Source organism: Cherax quadricarinatus, chromosome 78, assembly GCF_038502225.1.
Source record: "Cherax quadricarinatus isolate ZL_2023a chromosome 78, ASM3850222v1, whole genome shotgun sequence".
NCBI lineage: Eukaryota > Metazoa > Arthropoda > Malacostraca > Decapoda > Parastacidae > Cherax > Cherax quadricarinatus.
In genome coordinates this window covers 2,682,753-2,703,250 of record NC_091369.1, presented here as the reverse complement: position 1 = coordinate 2,703,250, position 20,498 = coordinate 2,682,753, and the positions used below count along the sequence as shown (strand labels likewise).

General features: G+C 37.8%; 1 protein-coding gene across 2 annotated transcripts; it reads left to right on the top strand.

The window, feature by feature from the left end:
* The first annotated feature begins 1,651 nt into the window (after window positions 1-1,651).
* LOC128701548 (uncharacterized) lies at window positions 1,652-13,553 on the top strand. 2 transcript variants are annotated; one of them, XM_053795288.2, is made up of 3 exons: window positions 1,652-1,844; window positions 4,734-4,897; window positions 5,241-13,553. In XM_053795288.2, exons 2-3 carry the CDS (start codon window positions 4,774-4,776, stop codon window positions 6,539-6,541), a joined length of 1,425 nt encoding a protein of 474 aa, XP_053651263.1. In that variant the 5' UTR covers window positions 1,652-1,844; window positions 4,734-4,773; the 3' UTR covers window positions 6,542-13,553. The 2 variants fall into 2 exon arrangements, with proteins under 2 accessions (XP_053651263.1, XP_053651264.1); XM_053795289.2 differs by having other exon boundaries at window positions 1,652-1,914.
* Window positions 13,554-20,498: the final 6,945 nt, after the last annotated feature.

Here is a 20,498-nt window from a genome sequence, read left to right as displayed (position 1 = left end):
GATAGATGGGTTAGTGAGAGTATAGGCAATGAGGTTGAAGATGTATGGGATAGGTTTAAGAATGTAGTATTAGAGTGTTCAGCAGAAGTTTTTAGTTACAGGAAAGTGGGTGCGGGAGGGAAGAAGAGCGATTGGTGGAATGATGAGGTAGAGAGTAGTAAGAGAGGAAAAGCTAGCATATGAGAGGTTTTTACAAAGTAGAAGTGAGGCAAGGAGGGAGGAGTATATGGAGAGAAAAAGAGGTTAAGAGAATGGTGAAGGAATGTAAAAGGAGAGTAAATGAGAGAGTGAGTGAGATATTATCAACAAATTTTGCTGATAAGAAAAAGTTTGTAGTGAGATTAATAAGTTAAGAAACCCTAGGGAACGAATGGATTTGACAGTTTAAAATAGGAGAGGAGAGTTATTAGATGAAGAGTTAGAAGTATCAAGAAGATGGAGGGAATTTTTTGAGGAACTGTTAAATGTTGATGAAGATAGGGAATCTGTGATTTCATGCATGGGGCAGGGAGGTAAAACGTTTTGAAAAAGTGAGAAAGAACCAGTTGTGAGTGTGAGGGGAGGTCCGTGGGGCAGTGGATAGAATAAAAGGGGAGTAAAGCAGCTGGGATTGATGGAATAAAGACAAAAATGTTAAAAGCAGGTGAGGATATAGTTTTGGAATATTTGGTGCTTTTATTTAATAAATGTGTGGAAGAGGGGAAGGTACCTAGGGATTGGTAGAGGGCATACATAGTTCCTGTGTATAGAGGCAAAGGGGACAAAAGAGTGTAAAAAATATAGGTGAATAAGCCTGTTGAGTATACCTGGTAAAGTGAATGTGTAAGGTTAGGTAAGGTTAAGTTAGGTTAGGTTAGGCTAGGCTAGGCTAGGTTAGGTTAGGTAAGGTTATTAAGTTAGGTAAGGTTAAGTTAGGTCAGGCAAGGTTAGGTTAGGTTAAGTAAGGTTAGGTCAGGTTAGGCTAGGTAATGTAAGGTTAGGTCAGGTAGGATAACATTAGGTTAGGTAAGGTCAGGGTAGGTTAGGTTAAGTAAGGTTAGGTCAGGTTAGGTTAGGTTAAGTCAGGTAAGGTTAGGTTAGGTAAGGTTAGGTTAGGTTAGGCTAGATAAGGTAAAGTTAGGTCAGGTAAGGTTTGTTAGGAAAGAGGATAAGTGTTTCCTGACGCGGGTCTTAGTTATATAATGACCCACAGCTGGAGCTTATGATCACCTGCCCGAGGCCTTCTACTAACTTACCCTTCCACCCCTTTAAAATTATGAAAATAAACATAGATGTGTCTAGATAAGAGATAACGGGCCATTTGTATGCTACTGACGTCACTCCTTTGTATAACATGTGGCTGCAAATGTAGCTCTTCCTAAGCCATATTTGCATAATAAAACACATTTTATTGATAATTTGTTGGCTTTTGTGTGCAGAAATGTGCATAATACATTACAATACATCGTAAATAACATCTGGAAATTCATTTACGGTAGAAGATACAAGCATAAAACATTCACAAAGTACGCAGTAGTTGGTAAAATCCTAATGGTTGCCAATTTGACGTATAAAGTTAAATAGTTGACACATTTATAGAAGTTGCTGATCATAAAATAATTTTATTGGACCAGAGTTTAAGGATGTTTACAGTTATAAAGTTTAGGCAGGTTGTGGCTGGTGGGGTGCGTCCACAACACTCGTCACTGGTTATAATTGACTTTTCATGAGTGTGGCCACGCATTTACACCACCAATTAGCACTTCAAGTTGTGGCAGGGAGTGACCGCAGCCGCAGCTGATGTGACCTCCCCCCCGGGTGCCGCAGCCTCCAGGGTAGCCGGGAAATAAGCCACATTGCCGCAGGTAGGCCTGGTGCCTCGCTATTTCCGCTTCCTTCTCCCTAGGAAAGTTTATTTCCTGGACCTGAAAGTTAGTAAGTATATTTAGGCACATGTACACATAAGTACAGTTATATTAGGTAGTGTAAATTACCTACGGTAACCCAAAGAGGTTAAAAGAGACTTATTTCCATTGGGGTTCTTGTATTTCCATTGAGGTCCTTGTATTTCCATTGAGGTCCTTGTATTTCCAATGAGGGTCCTTGTATTTCCATTGAGGTCCTTGTATTTCCATTGAGGTCCTTGTATTTCCATTGAGGTCCTTGTATTTCCATTGAGGGTCCTTGTATTTCCATTGAGGTAATTGTATTTCCATGGAGTTCCTTGTATTTCCATTGAGGTCCTTGTATTTCCATTGAGGTCCTTGTATTTCCATTGAGGTCCTTGTATTTCCATTGAGGTCCTTGTATTTCCATTGAGGTCCTTGTATTTCCATTGAGGTCCTTGTATTTCCATTGAGGGTCCTTGTATTTCCATTGAGGTCCTTGTATTTCCATTGAGTTCCTTGTATTTCCATTGAGGTCCTTGTATTTCCAATGAGGGTCCTTGTATTTCCATTGAGGTCCTTGTATTTCCATTGAGGTCCTTGTATTTCCATTGAGGTCCTTGTATTTCCATTGAGGGTCCTTGTATTTCCATTGAGGTCCTTGTATTTCCATTGAGGTCCTTGTATTTCCATTGAGTTCCTTGTATTTCCATTGAGGTCCTTGTATTTCCATTGAGGGTCCTTGTATTTCCACTGAGGTCCTTGTATTTCCATTGAGGTCCTTGTATTTCCATTGAGGTCCTTGTATTTCCAATGAGGGTCCTTGTATTTCCAATGAGGGTCCTTGTATTTCCATTGAGGGTCCTTGTATTTCCATTGAGGGTCCTTGTATTTCCATTGAGGTCCTTGTATTTCCATTGAGGTCCTTGTATTTCCATTGAGGTCCTTGTATTTCCATTGAGGGTCCTTGTATTTCCATTGAGGGTCCTTGTATTTCCATTGAGGGTCCTTGTATTTCCATTGAGGTCCTTGTATTTCCATTGAGGGTCCTTGTATTTCCATTGAGGTCCTTGTATTTCCATTGAGTTCCTTGTATTTCCATTGAGGTCCTTGTATTTCCATTGAGGGTCCTTGTATTTCCATTGAGGTCCTTGTATTTCCATTGAGGTCCTTGTATTTCCATTGAGGTCCTTGTATTTCCATTGAGGGTCCTTGTATTTCCATTGAGAGTCCTTGTATTTCCATTGAGGTCCTTGTATTTCCATTGAGGGTCCTTGTATTTCCATTGAGGGTCCTTGTATTTCCATTGAGGTCCTTGTATTTCCATTGAGGTCCTTGTATTTCCATTGAGGTCCTTGTATTTCCATTGAGGTCTTTGTATTTCCATTGAGGGTCCTTGTATTTCCATTGGGGTCCTTGTATTTCCATTGAGGTCCTTGTATTTCCATTGAGGGTCCTTGTATTTCCATTGAGGTCCTTGTATTTCCAATGAGGGTCCTTGTATTTCCATTGAGGTCCTTGTATTTCCATTGGGGGTCCTTATATTTCCATCAGTCTTGAGAAAAGTACAGAACGTGCTCAGACCAGTAGCTTTTATACCGCAGTCAGGTGAGCGGTTGTAGTAGTTGTTTGATATAAGAAATAAAAATATTAGTTTGGCAAAAGAATGTAGACAATTGGCACAGACTGCCAAGTAGTGTCACTGTAGCTTTTAGACTAGGATACACAGATACACGAATGGGAATGATAAATTAGACACATGTGCAACACATAATGCCTAGGCATAATAGAGGCTCTCTTTGCATTGCAACCCACTATTGTAAATATAAAATCTCATTGTACTGTTTGCAAAGACTTAAAATAAATAAATAAATAAAACGTTTTGCTACACTGTGGCTTTATCAGTCCAATACAAAGAAAAATGGTGAAGGTCAGAAGGAGTTTGAGGTAATCAGTCCCTCAGCCTGGATTACCTCAACCTCTTTCTGATCTTCACTATTCTTTGTATAGGACTGATGAAGTCACTGTGTGGAGAAGCGTTTTCTCAATAAAGATACCCACGTGTTGCTCATGTGTCTAATTTATCAACATATCGCTTCTCTGAACCATTTATATACATGAATAGGAATGATTGGGTGTGAGTAGGAACAATGGTAGACATGGAATTATAGGCTGGTTGCAGTGCTCCTCTTATCTTATTATGTTTTTGTCTAGGCAGTTGAAAAAAAATAACCGAAAATAAGTACCACATGAGTGAAGGTTTTTGCTATTGCTGGCTCTAGGTAGAAATTGGTGAATTTTTTTATTAAATTGGAGTTTTCTGTTTTATCTTCAAATAAATGAAGTGTGCCGGTATTTGTGTTACTTTTTCTAAACATTATGCTATACAGCACATACTTATTTATCCCTAATTGTTATGTAACACAGTAACAAAATAAACCATCTTACTGTAGCTATATATTGCTTGACAATATTGTCACTTATGATGTCCATTATAAGATGAGATACTTTATTTCTGCATGATACAATATTTGTACAGAGGTGAATGACAACGTGTACATGCACTATATATTGCTCTATAGCTATACAGTGGACCCCCGGTTAACGATATTTTTTCAATCCAGAAGTATGTTCAGGTGCCAGTACTGACCGAATTTGTTCCCATAAGGAATATCGTGAAGTAGATTAGTCCATTTCAGACCCCCAAACATACACGTACAAACGCACTTACATAAATACACTTACATAATTAGTAGCATTTGGAGGTGATCGTTATGCGGGGGTCCACTGTATATTGCTTGACAGCATTGTCAAGCAGTATGTCCATTATATCTGTTATCACGTGACTAATGTGCAATATTTTCTCAGGGTGAAGGCCCTCATAAGAAGCAGCATCGCTGCCACCACCATGAAGTCTCCATCCTCCAGCTCGCAGATCACCAAGGCCTGGGTGGAGTTTATGCTCACTGAGTATGAGAGTAAAAAAATGCCACGAGCCAAAGTCACAGTAGTAACCTACAGCATAAGAAATGGTATGGCACACTCTTTGCTGCTCCTTATAAAGCTGTTCTGTTTTTTGCTTAGTACGTATTAAGATTTAAAACGGAGGTTCATAAGGCGGATTCATTTGCTTTGAGAGAAAAATTATAAATGCATGTATTGGTGCATGTGTGTGTTTGGAATGTATATGCAATGAACTATAAATAGGTAATGACATACACAAAATGGAGCTGTATTTGCATTCATAAAAAATAATTGTTGCTTTTATAATATTTATGAATTATGTGATGAGATACATGTATAGGTATGCTTAACTTACCACATTTAAGTACAATACTTGAAACTGTTACTCTTGAAATTTCTTTTCATTTACAGCTACAAAACCAGGAGAAAGCTTCAATGCAGAGCTTATCCTCCTTGATGTTCAAGCTGAGCTCAGTGGTGGAGAAAGACCTGAAGAAACCCAGGAGACAAAGGAGTACAATCTCGTTGTCAAATTTTTGACCGAGGATCCGGTCTCCTGTGAGCTTATAAAGCGCTGTGGTTATCATATAAAGGAACTCATGATGTATTCTGAAGTGGTAAAGGAATTGAATGATTTCCAGGCAGTCCATGCTAATGACGAATTCCGCCTGTATCTGCCTGAATACATCTATGGCAAGTGTACTGAAAAAGAATATGTACTGGTGATGGAAAATATCAAGGTATCAGGGTATGAAACTAATCCAAAGGTAAAAGGCTTGGACTTTCAACATGCCAAGTTGGCTGTCAATCACGTAGCCAGATTACATGCAGTTTCTTATGCATATGATAAGTCTCATAATTTTTTAGAGAAGTATCCTTGCTTCCAGTTTAGTAATGCAATAAGTACGTTTTTTAAACCTGTTGTATGGGCCTCGCTTGCAAATTGTATCACGTTTTTAAAAAGTAAAAAGACATACGAAGACATGGTTCATAAACTAGAGACAGGTAAAACTACACTGCCTCTTAAGTTTGCAGCAATGTGGGATGACCAGACCAGACACAAGTTTCTTTGCCTAACACACGGAGATTTCTGGAATAGTAATCTTATGTTCAGGCACGGAACTGTAACACAGGATGGAGAGAGATCTATCGAGTCACTCAAACTGATTGACTGGCAGATTTCTCAGTGGAACAATCCAGTATTTGATCTGCACTATTTACTCAACACTTCAACTTCATGTGAAATGAGGAGGGAACATGCTGAAGAGATTCTGAGACACTATCACAAGACTTTCACTGAAGCCACAACGAAGATGGGTACTCCTGTGCCCAATTGGAATTATGAACAATTTAAAGCAGAATTTGAAAGAACATCTCTAGTAGGGTTTCTCATGGGCATGTGCCTCATTCAAGGAACACTTAGCAAGGCTGGAGAGAATATCAACCATGCAGGTTCAACGTGTCTGAATAATGCCTGCTGTCACCCTTGTAAAGTGGTTGTGGATAAGATAAAAGCTGGAATGGCAAAAGCTATTGTATCTTTTGCTTTTAAACCTTCATTATCTTACATCATGCAAGCAAGTGTTAAGAGAATCTTAAGCCCCATTGGACAAGAATTGGTAGAGGGTAGTAATGAGGTTCTCAATGGAAGACTTCTGGACCTCCTAATAGAAGCAGATGAAAAGGGTGTGCTGGATGTCCTGACTCTATAAAAGTGATGATGACGGGCTGAAGTACACGGACCACAATGGTGGCTCTTGCCTTCTGCTTGCTGTCTTTCTTATTCAGGTGATGTTTTGCCTTTTCAGAATGTTAGCATATAAAATGCATTTCTTAATATGTAGGTGAAAAGATTCCTATTTTTATATCTTTTATCAAAAAACTGTTCCCATAAGGGTGATGTTAACAGTGATACCGTTTAATACAATTTATACTTGTAGTCGCTAGAGAGGAGTGGAAATCAGGGAATTTTAAAGATTTCCCTTTTTGTAGTTTGATATAGCATTTGGGAGTACAGTATTTTAACATAAAAGAAATGTGTTTGATTCCAGTCACGTTTATGCTTATATTTCCATGACAGGTTGTATAACACCTTCATAATTCTTATACAGTTTCTTTCCATGTGCTTCCAGTAATGATTATTCTACATAAATGAGGCCTTTACACAATTTAAAGCTATATTTTGTGATATCTTAGATTGAAATGGCTTTTAAAACTCACTTCATGGCAGCTTTTTGACAAACAGTTTCATGGCAACTATGTAACTGAAACAGTTTACAAAATTAATGTTTCATGGCAACTATGTAATTGAAACAGTTTACAAAACTAATGTTTCATGGCAACTATGTAATTGAAACAGTTTACAAAACTAATGTTTCATGGCAACTATGTAATTGAAGCAGTTTACAAAACTAATATTTCATGGCAACTATGTAATTGAAATGGCTTGTAAAACATAAATTTCTTGGCAGCTATGTGGTTGAAATGGCTTACAAAATGACATTTCATGGCCATTATTTTGTGTGTTTTTATATACACCTTTATACTAGAGTTACCCACTTGTAATTAGTTAACATTATGTAATTAAGTATCTTCCTCTTGTTATATTTAACTTTATCGCCTTTAAAATATTTTCATTAGCAGATATTCGTACATGTTAATATTGAAGTTATTTGTTTAAATGTTAAGTTTACACTTACAGTATATGCTGAATATAGCTGTATTTTTTTAATTTGTTTGTTAAAAGGGCAAACTTTCATGTTCTGTAATGGAAGCTAATGTTAAGTAATGGATTTGAGGCACTGACATTTTTAAATCCAGGTGTTACTCATTTTATGCTGTAAAACATAGGGTGCTGCTACAGCTGTATTAAGCTTGGTCTGGCCATGAACACTTAATTCCTGTGTTTTATAAATCGTGCAGCTCACATACTCAAATGCATATTGCATACACAGAATTGCTGATAGAAAAAACATAGCATAATAGCAAATCTGTGTACAGCAAGGGGAAAATCTACCTGATATTTAATATTGGATTCTGAATTTGTTTCAAAAGCTTACCATTCAGATATACGTACTGTAATACAAACCACTCATGGGTTCAAACCTGTTCTGTGGTTTGTTTCAACCATGTTATTACATTTCTAATAATATGATGTGAAATTGTATCAAAAGTTGAACATTACAGTGTTTGAAATTAATAAATACATACTCAGAAGCTGATTGGCACATTGTCTCCAGGTTTAGTATATTACTGAAATTTTAATTTGCATAGGAATAATTTTACATTTTATATTAGTATTAGTATTATAATAAAAAAGAAGCATTAAACCCGCTAGGGTCATACAGCGCTGCAGGTTTGACAGTTTACAAAATGCAACACTGCCATCATGCTGGCAACTTTCTCAAATGAATATCAGTGAAATGACCAAATATGTTTCTTTTTAACTTTTTTTATGTAAAACTATCCAATAACTATTTTAGTATGCTGTGATATCTCTATTAATTTGCGTAATTTGCCAGTAAAGCACAAGACCCCAGTTTATGTAAGTGATGAGGATATGCCAATAAGCACAAAAAGTGGCACTAATGACCTGTGGTCAAACAATTGCAGTCAGGTTATGGCAAAAATTTGCATCTGAAAAAAGGCATAATACTCGTATAGTTCGTTGTCTTTTTTTCGGTGGCAGTCTGCCCTTTTATCATCTGTATTTTTTATTCTTTTTTTTATTTGTAGTTCTTGTTTATCTTTCTTACCTAAGTTATCAGTTAGTGTTCCTTAGAATATATGAAATCTTCAGTAACTAGTGTTTCATAGTTCTTATTAAGATTTTTTGCTTAGGTAGTGATCCAGTTATGTATAAGAAAACTGTGAACATTATAACTTAGTTATGTATTTTTTTAATTATATGATTCCTTTTGTTGTTTAGGATTTTGTCGGTGTTACCGAATAAAAATTGTATTTGCTGTTTAGTAATTAGTGTGCAAATTAATTTTCTTTGTTTATTTATACATTCATAAAACAATGATGTGGTCCCATGTGTGGCCTCCTCAGTATTACATGTCTCTCAAAATACAGCAAGTCCTCGACTTACAAACACATTGGGGACCTCCTGAATTATGTATAATATTCATAATACAGAAGTCTTCAACTTATGAACACATTGGGGATCTTCTGTATTGTGTATAATTATGACATAATAATGATATTATACACATTATTGATATAATAATGTTATACTCAGTACAGGAGATTCTCAGAATATTTGTAAGTTGAGGATTTACTATACAGGTATAAACACTCAAGATCATCACCCTTGGTATTGATGGTAATATGGCTTTCAGGATTTCTCAGTTTTGTTGGGCCTACCACAGGCCTATGAGGCCTGTGGTAGGCCCCTGAATAGCCTTTGTAGTACGATTTGCTTTTTACTTTTGTAATGTTAACCATAGCAGAGGGTTCATCTGTTAATAGCTTCTCTGCAGTTCAGAGATTAGGATATGTGCTTCTCCTTGGGTGTAGTGGCCCTCAGTGCTAGAATCAAGAACAAAAAAGCACAGTACCATGACTGGAACAATACACAAATAACCTGTACATAGAAGAGTTATGACAATGTTTTGGTCCGACTTGGACCATTTACAAAGTCACACTGGTGTGACTCTGTAAATGGTCCAAGTTAGGCTAAAACATCGTTGTAACTCCCCTCTCCTATGTGTGGGTTATTTGTGTATTGCTGGAATCAAGTGTTTGAGCAGCACTGAGCCAGTTTTCTGTGAACTGCTTGTTCCACCTGTACACCTAATGTTAATGTTAGATAAAAGGAAACATGTGCAATTAATATGATATTTATTGTGCCAACTTTTGGCTCTCCAGGAGTTTTGTCAGCTTGACAAACCTCCTGGAGAGTGAAACGTTGCCACAATAAAATGCCTAATATATTGTTGGTAATTCTACCAGCATTATTACAGTGTTAATGGTATTTACATCAGTGTGTATTTTTGGGGGGGGGCCTAATGCCATTGCACTGGAGTATTACAAACTTGAAATATGAATGTCAATCCTATCTCTGTTTACTCTTCCTTGTTCACACAAGGCTATCAACTTACACAAGAATGTAAAGAATTAACACTGAACTCCAGCTTTACAATAGACAGAGAATGATATTACCCGATTATACTGCTAGCTATGGTCTGTCTGTAGGCCTATTTAAAAATTGTCACATTTTTACCTAGTGGACTGATGGGCAAGTTCTTCGTCTAACATTGCTTTGGTTCTGTCCAGACTAGATTATGAAGATCAGCTGTATTCGTCTGCTTTAACCCTTATTCTTTATAAGGCTGATGTTCATTTTCAAGTATTGCATCTGTGTCTCGGTGCCTTTCATTTTGTCCTTGTTCAAAAGCCCACATAATGTTCATTACAAAACCGTCATTATCTCATTCCCTTGCTACTTTTAGACTAACCTCAGATGTTAATAAGGCTGACACTTTCAATCGTTGTCCTTTATTATTATGCCTTTTCAATCTCTCGTCAGACTCTAGTTTATTATAATCAGAAAGAAGTGCTAAACCCACTAGGGTCATACAGCACTGTAGACTCTAGTTGAATACCTCAGTTCAACCCCCATTTTTGTTTACCCTCTTCATTTTTCAATTTTTTTTTTTTTTTTTTTTTTTTTTTTTCAAAATACATATCAGGTTTTGAGGGGTCCCAGACTTGAGTGTTTGTTCCTGTAGTGATTTTACACCATTGTGAATTTCAGTTAGCATAAGAGTATTTTTTTTAACAAATTGGCCATTTCCTACCAAGTCAGGGCATATATACAGTATGTATAATTGCATAAAGAAAAGGTTAAAGAGTATAAGAAAAGGTGATTGTTTTCAAATGTTTATTTTCTATACCAATTATCTTTTAATTTATTTTGATAACTTATATGCTATTGCATTCTCGATTATACGTTGATCTTCATAAGATTACATTCATGGGTGGAGTGCTAAACCTGTAGGGGTCATAGAGTGCCTTGAGGAATGGGAGGCAGTTAGGTTCAATCCAGGGAAGAGGAGGATATGTTAACCCCTTAGCTTAAAAGTCCTCGTGCTGGCATTGAGGTCCCTCGAGGGGATCGTCATACAAAAACACTACTGTATATTTAATATATTAAAATCTATGTTTCAACCTTTAATAATAAAGATACATACACATACAGTACAGTATTTGCATTTATACTGTATCTACATTCAAATAAAACAATTATTAAATTTAATGTGCATTTTATGGGTAAATCAGGCTTTGTGTTGCCAATATTTGCTACTCTCAATAGACCATATATAAGATGAAAAGTTAATCTTGATAGCAGGAGATCCCTCAGCTTAGAAATACACCAAGTTACACACTTTTTTTTTTTTTAATATGTTGGCCATCTCCCACTGAGGCAGGGTGACCCAAAACAAGAAAAAAAAACTTTCACCATAAAAAAAAAAAAATACCACAAGCGGGGTTAGAACCTGCGATCAGAGAGTCACTTTCACCATCATTCAATACTTTCACTGTCAACACTTTCACCATCATTCAGTCAAAACTTTCACCATGATTTACACATAATCACTGTCTTTACAGAGGCACTCAGATAAGACAGTTTAGATGTCACACACATTTGCATGTAAAAACTGGCCAGTTAGGAAACAATGTTTTACAAGCTTCGTGCTGCAGTACGAACATGTGAAACAACCATCATTTATACTTTTGTCTATACATTTTTTTGTGTGGGTTTAAATACCTGGAACGTAGCTCATGACACCCCTGCAACACAACTTATTTATAGAAATGCAACTCACTTGCAAATTGAAACACCAACAACACAACTTTCTAAGTTGGGGAGACCTCCTGTATAGATATTTTTCAAAATAAATTTTAAAATCACATCAACCAGCTCAATATACCTTTACTGTTCCGTCATTTGACATTACGGGTAAGTATTCATATATCACTGTCAGCGGTATTACTTAATGAACCTAATACTGTACTGTGTTATCAGTATTGAATAGGTTTTTGGCATGTGTATAGAGAAGAGCATCACTTGGTAGATTTTTACAAGTAGTACATAATAATCTACTTTAACAAAAGTTCAAACTGTTTTATTGTGTACACTGTATGTATTTATTTATTTATTTTTATCTCTTTCTGTAACTAATATTTTAAGAATAAATTTTTTTTATTTTAAGTGTGTGGTATATTTTAATCTTGTTTTCATTTTTTCGGTTTTGTTTTGAAGGAATACCAGTACTCTAATATCTAGCAATAATTTTTTTTAGATCATACAGGACTCTTATGTCAATCCTGTTTAAATAAAACTCTACTGTATCTACTTATTAAAACATATGACTTTATAAATCAAAATTAGCTGTAAGTAGTGTACACTGAAAGTACCCTTATCACAGTATACATACTGTGTTACACAGGTGGTGAAACCTGTTTGCCAGGGAAGAGAAATAACCAATTGGTTAATTGTCTTGACTTTTAACAGCTGTTATTATTATTATTGTTATTATTATAATCATAAATAAGCGCTAAACCAACAAGGGTCATACAGTGCTGAACTCTTTAATAGATGTGATTTCCATTAGTTTGGGTAATAGTGTCATAACATTGTTAACAAATTCAAAATAATCTGAAATTGTGCAATAATCACGTATAATCGAGAGCATTCCTTGTAGAAGAGGTGTATTCTCAAATTACTATATATACTTGGAGTATACCTGGAGGGTATTCTGGGGGTCAGCGCCCCCACGGCCTGGTCCATAACCAGGCCTCGCATCTCATTACTTGGATGAATTACCATAGCAGTTACTTAAGATGCTTTGCAGTACTTGCTTTTATTGAGATAACATAAAACTCTGTCTGGAACCTTATCCAGTCATGACTATTAAGAGCTACACAAGAGCAGGGGAGGAGTTACTATGAAACTAATGAAGCTTAAGCTTTAGGGCCCTTAATCCCAGAGGGGCTCCAGAACGATTTTAGTCCACACTGCTTAAAAATTTTGGGTCTACTGTATGAGAAGGGGTTGCAAAGGGTTCCCTCCATAACAATTCAAGCTTCAGGGTCCCAAAATGTAGGTCCGCCACTGCACAAGAGTAATGTGTTGTTCCAATAAAAGCTTGCTTGGCAATGTTTTGTTTTTTACTTGTTAGCAGCATGCCATTTAAATTATTGCAACTGGTGTTGCTGAACAATGAATGTGCAATAACTGGTGTTATGACCTTGTTTACGAAAGAACTACGTACAGTGAACCCTCGATCTGCTAGACCTCAGTTCAACACATTTCAGAAATAGGAGACAGATTCCACTGGGTTGATTCGGAAATAATGAATAACACCCTCTGGTTACAGAATTGTTCATTATTTCTATGATCATGACAAGACATTTTCATCTCTATCCACCACCATCCCCACTACAGGCCATCCACTTCACCATTTCCCCCCAATAGCGTATTATTTTTTTCTTCAAAGAACCAGCCGTATCTCACAGTGGCAGGGAGACCTAAAAAGAAAAACAAAAGTTTCTTTTTTTATTAAATCAAAACTAAGTCCTAAACCCCTTGCCTATTAGTCTGCTAAATCGAAGGTTTACTGTACTATAAATTATTGTGTGTGTGATGATACCCATACAATGTTGTTACATCATATAATGTATATGGTATATAATAAATGGCATTTTTACTATAAATTTACCTTTTTTGTGTGTGACATGTTTTTGTTGTATATATTTTTACCTATTTATATCTAAAGGAAGTGCTAAGCCCATAGGAGTCATACAGTGCCTGGGAGAATGGGAGACTATCAGTTTCAGTCTTGGGAAAGGACAGGCCTAATTTAAGTTGATGGCAGTTAGAGTGCAGAGCAGTTACAAATTTTAAATAAAATCAAGTGGAATGTGTTGTAGGTCAATGACAAGCAACAGTAAAGAAAAAATATAATAAGCATTTTATAATTTTCCTGAATTTATGTAAAATGTATGCAGCACATTTTTTATTGTCACAAGAGTGTTATGCCCATGTGGGCCATTTAGCACTGTTGACATTAGAGGACAGAAGTGTGAAAAGACCGAGGATGAAACTAGAAAGACATGGTTTGTGAAGTAAATTAGTTAAAGAAGGTCCCTTGTATCTTAATGCTGGTGAAGGTTTGATCCAAGGAAAGAATGGGTACAGTTCCTTGGATCAGGAGCCCTACAGTATCTAGGCATCCACTCCCCTCATGAAGGGATGTTCAATTATAACATAGCTGTCTGTAAAGAATAAGGGGTTAGTCCTTTCCATGAGTGTATTAAGTACAGGAGGGTTCCACTCTACAGTGCTCCACTTTATGGTGTTTCGTTAATGCAGCAGTTTTCAATTATAGCCATTCTTCATTTATTCAGACTTCCTGCAATAAATATATCCACCACTCACTAATAGCTAAGGATGAATATATTTTAAGGTAAGTAAGTAATGAGTGTACTGTAAAAGGACACAATTGCAACTAATGTGACATTTATTGTGGCAACGTTTCGCTCTCCAGGAGCTTTATCAAGCCATTACAAACAATACATGGACACAGAGGGTATATAAAGGTTCAGTGAGGTGCAATACTAGTGAGGTACCATTTCGATGTTCACTAGTGGTAGTAGTAGTAGTGGTAGAGACAAAAGTAATACAATATGGTAGAGCAATTAATTCGTACATGAGTAAAAGGATGTAAAAGCTATTACTCATGTACGAATTAATTGCTCTACCATATTGTACAGTGGACCCCCGCATAACGATGGCATCACATAGCGATTATTTCGCATACCGCTTACTTTAATTGCAAAAATTTTGCCTCACATACCGCTTAAAAACCCGCTTACCGATTTTCTTCCGAGATGCGCTCACATGTTCCGCCGGTGGCATTGTTTACCAGCCAGCCTCCACGGTAACATCCAAGCATACAATCGGAATATTTCGTATTATTACAGTGTTTTCGGTGCTTTTTCTGGAAAATAAGTGACCATGGGCCCCAAGAAAGCTTCTAGTGCCAACCCTACAGCAATAAGGGTGAGAATTACAATAGAGATGAAGAAAAAGATCATTGATAAGTATGAAAGTGGAGTGCATGTCTCCGAGCTGGCCAGGTTGTATAATAAACCCCAATCAACCATCGCTACTATTGGTGGTACAGCTGCTGCTGCTGCTGCACTGTCAGCTGCTGCTGCTGCTGTAGCACCGTTGTTGGTGTGGCTTATTGAGAATACCAAGAAACAATTAACCCCAGAGGATTTGCCACCCAGGATAACCCAAAAAAGTCAGTGTCATCGAAGACTGTCTAACTTATTTCCATTGGGGTCCTTAATCTTATCTCCCAGGATGCAACCCACACAAGTCGACTAACACCCAGGTGAACAGGGAAAAATGCCTGGAACTAGTGCTCATATTGGTGAATTTAAAGCCAGCAAAGGTTGGTTTGAGAGATTTAAGAATCGTAGTGGCATACACAGTGTGATAAGGCCTGTTCTGGAAGAAAATGCCAAACAGGACCTACAGTACTCAGGAGGAAAAGGCACTCCCAGGACACAGTGTCTCATCAGTCATTGCTGCATCTTCAATAAAGGTAAGTGTCATTTATTCTTCATTTAGTAGACTAGTACATGCACAATATATACTGTGCATGTACTACTCTACTATTGTGCATGTATCCTTCTCTTTGTGTGTGGGAAAATGTATATTTCATGTGGTAAAATTTTTTTTTTCATACTTTTGGGTGTCTTGCACGGATTAATTTTATTTCCATTATTTCTTATGGGGAAAATTCATTCACATAACGATTATTTCGCATAACAATTACCCCTCTTGCACGGATTAAAATCGTTAACCGGGGGTCCACTGTATTACTTTTGTCTCTACCACTACTACTACTACCATTAGTGAACATCGAAATGGTACCTCACTAGTATTGCACCTCACTCTGAACCTTTATATACCCTCTGTGTCCATGTATTGTTTGTAATGGCTTGATAAAGCTCCTGGAGAGCGAAACGTTGCCACAATAAATGTCACATTAGTTGCAATTGTGTCCTTTTACTTTACGTATTGTCAGTAATTCTACCAACTTTATTACAATGAGTGTACTGTATATGCATATTTTTAGGCCTAGCTCTATTGCTCAGTAGCCTGGAACCTAACCTGCTGTATAAGTTGTGTTTGCCTGTACTATACAATAAATGTGCTAGGTCAACACACTTAACCAAGGACCCCTCAAGGAAGGTTCCTTGATGCTAATAAGCAGCTCTTGACTTAAGAAGTTGGACTTGCCCTCCCCTTCCTTTGGTAAAACAAGACTGCCTCCCATTCTCAGACTCTGCATGTCCTCAACAGGTTTAGTGCTCCCCAATATAATAATAATAATCATTGATAGTAATATAATAATTGTGTGGACAACATATATGAAAGTAATAGTAAAAACAGAAAACATTTTCAATATTAATTATAACATGTACTTAAAGACAGGACTGCAAGTGAGAGCTATAGTAAACTATTCACAACTTACCCTCTGAGGTGCATGCCTTGAACATAAAGGACTCTTGATCCAAAGAATTGGAGCTAGCCACTTCCTTGGATCAAGCCTGATTACATTAACAACTGCTGTATCACACCTACTGGTTTGCAGCTTCCTTCATCAATATCATGATAATTACCCCCCCCAAAAAAATTAAGATAAAATGTTTTCTGTTTGCTTTCAATTTGTGGGTTAGTTGTGAATTGTTCCACAGTGTTGTGACTTGTATTTTACAGCACAGAAATTTACAGATATGTGAGGCATTGTCCAACAGAAAATAATAAGTGCCACCATGGCCAAAATCTGGGTTAGTCAATGAATTGATTAGTTAAGTGTTTTGTCTGACTGAGGGAATATGTATTATTATTATTATTATTATAATTAAAACTATGAGCTAAACCCACAAGGATCATGCAGGAGGTAATGTATGGATATTGTCTTCTTCATCTGTAAGTTAGATTCTAACTCCCATGACAACTTATTGTAGCATGAGCTTTATAGCCCTGAACCCCTCCCACCCATGTTTGCATATTTCTCCACTTTTAAAATTTGGCTCATTCATTTCTACTGTGCAACACGTCATATATAATGACTAGTGGTCTGCCACGTATGCAGTATTTTATATTATAACATCGGGGTAGGGGTCGGCCTAGGAAAGGTTGGAGGGAGGGGGTAAAGGAGGTTTTGTGTGCGAGGGGCTTGGACTTCCAGCAGGCATGCGTGAGCATGTTTGATAGGAGTGAATGGAGACAAATGGTTTTTAATACTTGACGTGCTGTTGGAGTGTGAGCAAAGTAACACTTATGAAGGGGTTCAGGGAAACCGGCAGGCCGGACTTGAGTCCTGAAGATGGGAAGTACAGTGCCTGCACTCTGAAGGAGGGGTGTTAATGTTGCAGTTTAAAAACTGTAGTGTAAAGCACCCTTCTGGCAAGACAGTGATGGAGTGAATGATGGTGAAAGTTTTTCTTTTTCGGGCCACCCTGCCTTGGTGGGAATCGGCCAGTGTGGTAATAAAAAAAAAATAATATCGTATAACAATGACCTTAGAGTAAGGGAGAACAAAAATTCTACAGAAAATGCCAATAAAACATGTTAAATAAGCCAACAGCAATAAACCCTCCACAGATAGCGTATCTGTAATGTTGTTCTAGATCTTTCATGCTGCAATTGCCAATGCTTCTTCATGAGCAATGCAATGGATAGAATGTAATTTGGGAGAGGTCAAGCAGGTGTGTCCTAAGACACACACACATTATAATTATAAATATTTTTTTTTTTTTATTATCACACCGGCCGATTCCCACCAAGGCAGGGTGGCCCGAAAAAGAAAAACTTTCACCATCTTTCACTCCATCACTGTCTTGCCAGAAGGGTGCTTTACACTACAGTTTTTAAACTGCAACATTAACACCCCTCCTTCAGAGTGCAGGCACTGTACTTCCCATCTCCAGGACTCAAGTCCGGCCTGCCGGTTTCCCTGAATCCCTTCATAAATGTTACTTTGCTCACACTCCAACAGCACGTCAAGTATTAAAAACCATTTGTCTCCATTCACTCCTATCAAACACGCTCACGCATGCCTGCTGGAAGTCCAAGCCCCTCACACACAAAACCTCCTTTACCCCCTCCCTCCAACCCTTCCTAGGCCGACCCCTACCCCGCCTTCCTTCCACTACAGACTGATACACTCTTGAAGTCATTCTGTTTCGCTCCATTCTCTCTACATGTCCGAACCACCTCAACAACCCTTCCTCAGCCCTCTGGACAACAGTTTTGGTAATCCCGCACCTCCTCCTAACTTCCAAACTACGAATTCTCTGCATTATATTCACACCACACATTGCCCTCAGACATGACATCTCCACTGCCTCCAGCCTTCTCCTCGCTGCAACATTCATCACCCACGCTTCACACCCATATAAGAGCGTTGGTAAAACTATACTCTCATACATTCCCCTCTTTGCCTCCAAGGACAAAGTTCTTTGTCTCCACAGACTCCTAAGTGCACCACTCACTCTTTTTCCCTCATCAATTCTATGATTCACCTCATCTTTCATAGACCCATCCGCTGACACGTCCACTCCCAAATATCTGAATACGTTCACCTCCTCCATACTCTCTCCCTCCAATCTGATATTCAATCTTTCATCACCTAATCTTTTTGTTATCCTCATAACCTTACTCTTTCCTGTATTCACCTTTAATTTTCTTCTTTTGCACACCCTACCAAATTCATCCACCAATCTCTGCAACTTCTCTTCAGAATCTCCCAAGAGCACAGTGTCATCAGCAAAGAGCAGCTGTGACAACTCCCACTTTGTGTGTGATTCTTTATCTTTTAACTCCACGCCTCTTGCCAAGACCCTCGCATTTACTTCTCTTACAACCCCATCTATAAATATATTAAACAACCACGGTGACATCACACATCCTTGTCTAAGGCCTACTTTTACTGGGAAAAAAATTCCCTCTTTCCTACATACTCTAACTTGAACCTCACTATCCTCGTAAAAACTCTTCACTGCTTTCAGTAACCTACCTCCTACACCATACACTTGCAACATCTGCCACATTGCCCCCCTATCCACCCTGTTATACGCCTTTTCCAAATCCATAAATGCCACAAAGACCTCTTTAGCCTTATCTAAATACTGTTCACTTATATGTTTCACTGTAAACACCTGGTCCACACACCCCCTACCTTTCCTAAAGCCTCCTTGTTCATCTGCTATCCTATTCTCCGTCTTACTCTTAATTCTTTCAATTATAACTCTACCATACACTTTACCAGGTACACTCAACAGACTTATCCCCCTATAATTTTTGCACTCTCTTTTATCCCCTTTGCCTTTATACAAAGGAACTATGCATGCTCTCTGCCAATCCCTAGGTACCTTACCCTCTTCCATACATTTATTAAATAATTGCACCAACCACTCCAAAACTACATCCCCACCTGCTTTTAACATTTCTATCTTTATCCCATCAATCCCGGCTGCCTTACCCCCTTTCATTTTACCTACTGCCTCACGAACTTCCCCCACACTCACAACTGGCTCTTCCTCACTCCTACAAGATGTTATTCCTCCTTGCCCTATACACGAAATCACAGCTTCCCTATCTTCATCAACATTTAACAATTCCTCAAAATATTCCTTCCATCTTCCCAATACCTCTAACTCTCCATTTAATAACTCTCCTCTCCTATTTTTAACAGACAAATCCATTTGTTCTCTAGGCTTTCTTAACTTGTTAATCTCACTCCAAAACTTTTTCTTATTTTCAACAAAATTTGTTGATAACATCTCACCCACTCTCTCATTTGCTCTCTTTTTACATTGCTTCACCACTCTCTTAACTTCTCTCTTTTTCTCCATATACTCTTCCCTCCTTGCATCACTTCTACTTTGTAAAAACTTCTCATATGCTAACTTTTTCTCCCTTACTACTCTCTTTACATCATCATTCCACCAATCGCTCCTCTTCCCTCCTGCACCCACTTTCCTGTAACCACAAACTTCTGCTGAACACTCTAACACTACATTTTTAAACCTACCCCATACCTCTTCGACCCCATTGCCTATGCTCTCATTAGCCCATCTATCCTCCAATAGCTGTTTATATCTTACCCTAACTGCCTCCTCTTTTAGTTTATAAACCTTTACCTCTCTCTTCCCTGATGCTTCTATTCTCCTTGTATCCCATCTACCTTTTACTCTCAGTGTAGCTACAACTAGAAAGTGATCTGATATATCTGTGGCCCCTCTATAAACATGTACATCCTGAAGTCTACTCAACAGTCTTTTATCTACCAATACATAATCCAACAAACTACTGTCATTTCGCCCTACATCATATCGTGTATACTTATTTATCCTCTTTTTCTTAAAATATGTATTACCTATAACTAAACCCCTTTCTATACAAAGTTCAATCAAAGGGCTCCCATTATCATTTACACCTGGCACCCCAAACTTACCTACCACACCCTCTCTAAAAGTTTCTCCTACTTTAGCATTCAAGTCCCCTACCACAATTACTCTCTCACTTGGTTCAAAGGCTCCTATACATTCACTTAACATCTCCCAAAATCTCTC